The 8,375-nt window shown below is 43.6% G+C and overlaps 1 protein-coding gene across 1 annotated transcript; it reads left to right on the top strand.

Moving 5' to 3' along the window:
• The first annotated feature begins 382 nt into the window (after positions 1 to 382).
• Positions 383 to 6,208, top strand: LOC120736911. Its single transcript, XM_040037287.1, has one exon. The coding sequence runs from the start codon at positions 1,794 to 1,796 to the stop codon at positions 5,853 to 5,855; it is 4,062 nt and encodes a 1,353-aa protein (XP_039893221.1). The 5' UTR covers positions 383 to 1,793; the 3' UTR covers positions 5,856 to 6,208.
• Positions 6,209 to 8,375: the final 2,167 nt, after the last annotated feature.

The following is an 8,375-nucleotide window of genomic DNA, read 5'->3' as shown; positions in this document are numbered from 1 at the left end:
TTATCTTGGTCTGTACTGGTTTAAACTGATAATCTGCTGTCTCATGAATTTTACCCTCTATATAAACTGTTGTACTTGTGAATAAAGTTGAGTCACTTTGGGAAGACAACCTGAAGCAGTCTCTGTTTTCTTGTTCTCCCAAGCTGCTCCCGAGCTCGTACTAACACGCTGAATGGCATGCTTGAATATTACTTGAGAATATATTTGACTGTGTTACAGACTAAGGGACATTCTCTGCTGATAGGTGAAGGTACATTCTCTGCTGATAGACGTCCACGCCTCGAAGGAAGTCGATCCACGGATTAGGCCCTGGAAACCGTTTCCTTCAATTTTGGTGTCAGAAGTGGGATCCTGACGAAGGTAGGCACGTGTCTTTTTATTTTTATAAGACTGTGTTATGCCTTTCTCAGTGATCCACATAGAAACGGGATACGCTGACGAGGCCTTCTTCAGTGGCCCACATAGTAACAAGTGGGATACGCTGAGGAGCCTTTGTTAGTGGCCCACATAGAAACACAGGAAGTTGCCTGTTGTTTTGTAAATTAAAGCAGAAAGGACACAGGAAGTTGCCTGCTGTCATAAACTAAGAAGTTGCTCACCAGCAGAAAGGACACAGGAAGTTGCCTGGGGTCATAAAACGAGAAGTTGCTCGTTAAAAAGTGAGAAGTTGCTCACTAAAAAGATAAAATTGCTAGCAAAAAATCAAGTAACCTCAGGTGTGCCACAGCAAAAAAAAAAACTAACTTAAATCCTTCAAGCGTCTAAACCCCTCTGGAAATCACTGACCATGGGTCAGAATAATTCAAAGACCTTAGACGGGTCCGATAAAAAATCCTACAGCCTTTGTTTCTGCATTACAGAGAAGTACCAGATACCACCACTTGGGTGGGCCTGATTATTGATATATATTATGTCAACGAATTCCAGGTGTGACTGAATCTCAGCTTATTGAAGAAGTAGAGGAACTAGACCCTAAAAATGACCAAGCAGCCAACACCACCTCGTTTTTGTGGATAAACGATGACAAAATCACAGCCTTTTTTCAAAATCTAAAGAAATTTCTGCTCACAATGTCTAGAGATAAAATTGATTTAAATGCAGTAACCATGTGCAAGCAAAAGCCAGATGAATCCATTCTAGTTTTTATGAAACGTTTCACGCACTGCTGGACTAATGAGGCATGCATGCCTGAAGGAGGAAATGACCAGATTTTCATAACAACATTCTTAAACAATATTCATCCAGAATGTTCACAACTATTGAAGCTGACTGCCACTGATAATCTCTATGACATGAAAATAAAGAACTTTATCACACTTGTCAAAACAAAAGCTGGTGCAGATCTTTTCCCCAACAGCACGAAGGCTAAAAGTGTTAAGATGATGTTGAATTTTGATGTTGAAGGCTCAGAGGAAAGTGAAAAAATGATGTATGCAGGGGCCCCGCCCCCTCAACAAGCGCAGCAGGGAGATTTCAGAAGGAGAGATAGGAATGGAGATGTATGTTTTTATTGTGGAAAAATAGGACACTGGAGGAGGGAATGCAAATCAGCAGCACGTGGGTCTCAACCACAAAACACAGGACCAGCTCCTGCCACTAGGCGTCAGCAGAGCTCTTACAGACAAGGTAACTGGCAACGCAGACAGGAATCACATCAAAATAATGGCCCCTTTGCACTTAGGCAGCAACCTTATAATCCACATTTTAATCCCCACCCATATGATAACGAAAGACTGGACCGACAATAGGGAGGCCCAGGTGAGGATGAGGGACAGTGTGAAGCACTACACACGATGCTGCATTTGCAATTGTCCCGTAACACAGAAAGCTTGCCCATGTTAGATATAGAAATAGGTGAAAAGATTTATTCTTTTTTAGTTGACAGTGGAGCCACTAAAAGTTCACTGTCTGGAAAATTCTATAGTGGGCCTGTTTCCTCTGTGTGCATCAACACCATGGGAATAAACGGAACTCTAGTGCAATGCCCCAAAACTCATTCTCTAAAGACACGCTGGGGCCCAAAACCAGATGAAATTACATATCATCCATTCATAATTATTCCAAACTCGCCTGTGAATCTATTAGGCAGAGATTTAATGGCAAAAATGAACTTGTGTATTTCATTTAACACAAAGGGTGAAATGTTTGCAGATACTGATAACAGCTATGTTTTCTCTGCCCTATGCACCGACACCATGGAGAAGGAACAGCCTCTGTGTCAGCTGGACGCCTCAGCAGAGAATGAACTCAATATCCATCTGACTGGTACCCCACGTCACACACTGTGCCAAAAACGTGTACAGACACCACTACCAGGTAACCCCATGCCTGGAAGCCACATATTTGTTTCTCTCACACTGTTCAACAACATGATAACTGCTCACACCAGTGAAGGCCAAACAGTGGTTTTGTCACATAACTCAGACATAGGCTATGACATTACTGCACCATGTCGACACATAGATCTAACCTACCCCATACACTGTACTATCTCTGCTGTCACATTGCCAGCTGAATATCAAAACATGACATTATGGTCAAGAGGTGAGAATGATGTAGGATTTATTGACTGTACACCTTATCATGCTCAGCTGAAACACAACAAGCCGGTATATGTCAAGCAATATCCCATTTCCGCTGAAAAAGCCGCAGCCCTAGACATCATCATAGGAGATTTATTGACAGCTGGAGTAATAAAGCCCACAGTATCTCCATATAATACTCCTGTCAATCCTGTGCCAAAGCCTAACAAACCTGGCGTATGGCGTTTCACACAAGACTTAAGGCAAATTAATGCAGTCATTATACCTCTGCCACCTCTCGTCCCAGACGTTCCCAGCATACTGACAGCTATTCCAGCAACAGCTACACATTTTACTGTGGTGGATTTGTGCTCCGCCTTTTTCTCAGTGCCTGTGCATGAGGACACACAGCCGATATTTGCTTTTACACATAGAGATAAGCAGTACACATGGACTCGCTTACCCCAAGGCATGGTAGACAGCCCTGCGGCTTTCTCAATGGTGGTACGTGCTACCCTGGACGGCTTCATTCCTCCAGAGGGCTGTACCCTGATACAGTACGTGGATGATCTCCTCCTCTGTGCTGAAAGTGAAAAACTATGTCAAACTGCCACACACATGCTACTCCAGCACCTCCAACAGACTGGCCACAAAGCGTCAGCAAAGAAAATGCAGTACTGTCAGACTTCTGTTCAATATTTGGGATTTACACTGTCTCACGGACAACGTTCCATGACTACAGACAGGGTCAAAGCTGTGACCTCTGTCCCTAAGCCCACTACACAGAAGGAAATGCTGTCTTTCCTAGGCATGGTGAACTATTGCAGACAGTGGATACCAGACTGTTCTTTTCATGACCACATTCTGCGTGAATGCTGCAAAAAAGACAAGCCTCCTCGAATACTGTGGTCAACAGAAATGACTGCCTCTTTCAATGCATTACAGGGAGCGCTGACCTCCGCCCCTTGTTTGGGTCTGCCTGACTACCACTTACCGTTCCACCTGTACGTCACAGAGAACGGCACAACCTGTGCAGGTGTACTGGCCCAAGAGCATGGCTGTGGCTACCGTCCAGTAGCCTTCTACTCAAAGGTGCTGCCAGCAGTAGTTCAGGGGATGCCGGCCTGCCTGAGAGCAGTAGCGGCTTGCTCTATCATGATAAGGGACTGCGAGAAGCTCACACTCTCACATGACACTATTCTACACACCAATCACCAGGTCACGACCATTCTAGCAAACATAACTACACAACATATGACCGCACAACGTCGCTCAGGTTATGAAGCTACACTGACTTCAACAGCAAATCTCACTATAAAAGCAAGCAGCACACCCAATTCGCCAGCACACTTACTTATTCGTATGCTGTGTTCCTCTGACCGACAGGATGGTTCAGACGAGCCTGACGTTCATGATTGTATGACACGTATACAGGAATCCACAGCACCACGCCCAGACTTAGAGCAGACACCAATCCCAGACTCAGTCATTGTTTATGTGGACGGGTCCTGTTCAAAACCAAATGACAACTCATTTCTTTGTGGCTATTCGGTGGTGACATTGCCTGACATCATACTAGAGGCTCACTCATTACCATTTCACTCAGCACAAAAAGCAGAGCTCATGGCTTTAATACGCGCCTGTGAGCTACATGTGGATAAGCGGGTAACAATTTACACTGATAGCCGTTATGCATTTGGTGTGGTGCATGACTTTGGCACATTGTGGAGACAAAGAGGATTCACATCTGCTGATGGAAAATCAATCGCTAATTCTGATCTTGTTCAAAGACTTTTGCAGGCTATACAGCTGCCATCGGCAATTGCAGTTGTTAAAACGAAGGGGCACAGCACGGCTGACACAGACGAAGCAGTGGGAAATGCTCTTGCAGACGTAACCGCGAAAGCAGCTGCTGCCTCACAGCAACCACCCAGAAAGGAAGTATTATCTTTGCCTTTACAGCTGCCACTTGTCACACTCCCAGACTATTTAGAAACAAATGTTGACCTAAAATTCATACAAGAGCAAGCCTCTGCCTCAGATTACACTTACTGGGAAAGTAATGATTGTACCTTAGATAACAGAGACGGCTTATACAAAAACCTTGAGGGTTTGATTGCCCTCCCATCTTCACTACTGCCAATCCTTGTCCGCCATTTTCACGGTGTGAGTCATGTCGGACAAAGAGGGGTAATAGGAGCAATAAAATCAAGATTTGTAATTGAGAAAACATCACACGCAGTAAAACGCATATTAGCAACCTGTCTAACATGTGCACGAACTAATGTAGGTAGCTCAAAAGCAAAACATCAGCATTTACCACAACCAGATTTCCCATTTCATACATTACAAATTGATTTTACACACATGCCAGCACAAGGAAGCATCAAGTACTTACTGGTAATAGTGGATCAATTTAGTAAATGGGTAGAAGCTTATCCAACATCAAAAGAAACTGGAGAAGTAGTCTGTCAAAAGTTGTGCAATGAAATAATACCCAGATTTGGAATACCTCACCAAATTAACAGTGATAGAGGACCTTCATTCACATCAGAAGTAATTCAAAAGTGTGCTAAAACTCTAGCAATAGACTGGAAATATCATGTGCCATACCATCCTCAGAGTTCAGGAGTTGTAGAAAGAATGAATAGGACCATAAAAAATCGCCTGACTAAAGCAATGATAGAAACAGGAATGACCTGGATCAAACTACTTCCTCAAATCCTCTGCGAGATTAGAATGACTCCATCCGCAGCAACCAAATTATCTCCATTTGAAATAATCATGGGAAGACCGTTTCCAACACCATGGTCAGCCTCCAGAGGGGCACCGCTATTGGAAGGGGACATAGACACTGCATTGTCTGACTATGTTCATAACCTGGTAGAAACACTGAATAATAACTATCAGAAAGTTTGTCTCTCTCAGCCTCTCCCTTCCACAGATCCAACCCATCCGTGGAAACCAGGAGATGCGGTGTTGGTGAAGTCGCTAAAACCAAGGGCACTCGGGGAGGCCGCGTGTTCCAGCCCCCAGACTGTACTTGCAGTGACGAGAACCAGCATCCTAACAGACGGACAACCTCAGTGGATTCATGCCAGCAGGGTTAAGACCAGCCCCACCAAACCACCTAAGGCGTCGGATCAAGTAGATGACGACTCAGGCGAGCCAGCGCCCGGATTCAATACACCTACACACACACAATCACTGATTAACACACAACGCCTGAAAGAGCCAAGACTCAGAAAGCCCTTTGATCCCCCACCTGAACAACAACAAGGTACTCGGACATTCAGCAGGAACAGAAAGCCTAGAGTACCACACAATGTCTAACCTGATAAAGATAGACTCATTCCATCCTGATAATGGAGAAAATGAAATGCCCATTGTCATCACACAACGCTTATACGGGGTCTCTCGAACCTGGGACCAGGCCAGGAGACGACTGAAGAACTGTGTTTTTTATATATTTAGGTTATTAATCATATCTACTGCATTAACCTTAGGATTTTTATTTACTATTTTGTATTGTAAACTGCAACCCTGTTCACATTTCTGCAAGCCACATTTTGCTGACAATACCTCATGCTCCACTTGGCAAGACACCCACCTAGTACACTCCTCACGTTATAACCCATATAGCTACCAGTACAGCTACTTCAATGTATTTGCAATTAGCACAAATTGATCCCTGAGGATGTGCCAGATGTTACCAATGATGTTCCTGATGTGTATATTGAACATTAGGTTGTGAACTATTACATTTATGATTTGCTTTTTATATTATGTTATTACATTTGTGATTTTTCCTTTCTATTTGAGTTATTATTTTAAAAAATAATAAAAGAGGGGAACTGTTAGGTATTTTAGTACCATGGGAGCATTTACTGGATATTGTTTTATAGTGACATTATGCAGGAAAACTCTGTCATTCAATAAGGCCCCTTTGTTTTAGTTATTTTTCTCTTTGACCCAAGAATTGATGTGTGAGAATCACAGGCTGGTACAAGGTTGAAATACCACAGAGATCACTCCCTCAGCTACATTAGTTTCTAAATCTCTTAGGAGACGCCTGTTGAAGGCCAGATGGTTTGTTTCAGAATTCACTAATGAAAGAACTCTTTATTTCGTGCCTTGAAAATATGTCGCTGAGATAATCACAATTGTATCTGAACTAATAAACTATACAAAGGATGCTTCTTCACCCAAGGGCAGGAAGACGCTGCCTTATCTTGGTCTGTACTGGTTTAAACTGATAATCTGCTGTCTCATGAATTTTACCCTCTATATAAACTGTTGTACTTGTGAATAAAGTTGAGTCACTTTGGGAAGACAACCTGAAGCAGTCTCTGTTTTCTTGTTCTCCCAAGCTGCTCCCGAGCTCGTACTAACACGCTGAATGGCATGCTTGAATATTACTTGAGAATATATTTGACTGTGTTACAGACTAAGGGACATTCTCTGCTGATAGGTGAAGGTACATTCTCTGCTGATAGACGTCCACGCCTCGAAGGAAGTCGATCCACGGATTAGGCCCTGGAAACCGTTTCCTTCAGTTGTGTTATATAAATAAAACTTATCAGAGTGTCATGGTCCGGCATTGAAGCAGAGCGAGCTATACAGTTAATTATTGAGGAGTTTGGATTTAACTGGTCCATCGCTCTCTCGCTCTGTAAACAACACGGTGTATTTATTAGTATGTGATGAAGTATGATACTGCTGTGGGGCAATTTTGGTGAAAAAATTAGGGCTGTGTGAATGCATTTGAGCTGTGTCATTGTTCCGTGCCCCAAGGACAACACGCAGTGTCTGTGATTTTATAACATTTATATTACAGAGCGAAAAGTTGTGATAATGTGTGAATATTGATAGAGGCTTGGTTAAATTTTTGACACACTGGGTTGGCTGTGTGTCTTACCAAGCAGGCCACAAGGAGATAGTGACCGCTGGAGGACTGAGAGTAATTCTGAAAGCTAACAAGCAGACGTTGCGGAGTGACCCAGAAGGAGGAGCCGTACAACGTCACAAAAAAGGGAGGTAAGCCTGTGTTCTAGGATAATGGCTGACGGACCAAGCGTTACATCTAGTGGGCATAGAGGCTATAAGCCTCTAAAGGAGCAGCTGGAACAGGTAAAAAGAGCTATTCGTTTGGCTTCCCCTGGATTACCAAAGTTAGCTGAGAAGGAATGCAAAACTATGGAAGCTGAGCTAAGCAAACTTATTGCTTCCCAACAGAGAGAGCTGGATGACAAAATAGCCCTAAGTTTTGTGCTCAAAACAGAAGGAGAGAGATGTGAGCAACAGCTGGAACAACTGCAAATGGAGGCAGGAACACGTTCAATTAACTGGAGAACAAAGCGACAAATCAAGAATTTACAGGAAACTCATGCAAAGTGCTGCAAGTGGATGTTCCTGTGCAACGGAGCATCTTCCTGGATGGAGGAGGATGACACAGGTGAGACAGAAGACATGGAGAGCATAGTGGAGGCTTTGAAACAACTGAAAAAGCAAAATAAGAAGCTGGAGGACCAAATGAAGCATTGGATTCCAAAACCAGGAGATGCTAATATGTATCACACAACAAAAACATATCCTTGGGCCACATTATCATCTAACGCCGCAAGACGACCACATATCATGCCTGTGATGACCCTTGGGGGAGGACAAGTTCATGGCCCAGATGGACAGACTGCAGTGGTTGTTGGAGGAGTAGCGGATGTTGAATATACCAGCGCACCACTAGTGTTCCACAATGAAGGGCCTATGACAGTTAAATGTCAGTCCCTCAGTGGGGGAGGGCAAGAAATAGCATCAGTTCCAGATGAAGGCTCGACCTCGCCTCCCCGTTCCCAT

Source organism: Simochromis diagramma, unplaced genomic scaffold (genome assembly GCF_900408965.1).
Source record: "Simochromis diagramma unplaced genomic scaffold, fSimDia1.1 OVJJ01000516.1, whole genome shotgun sequence".
In the NCBI taxonomy this organism is placed as follows: domain Eukaryota; kingdom Metazoa; phylum Chordata; class Actinopteri; order Cichliformes; family Cichlidae; genus Simochromis; species Simochromis diagramma.
The sequence above is the reverse complement of the archived record's forward strand: the minus strand, read 5'-3'. Positions and strand labels throughout refer to the sequence as shown.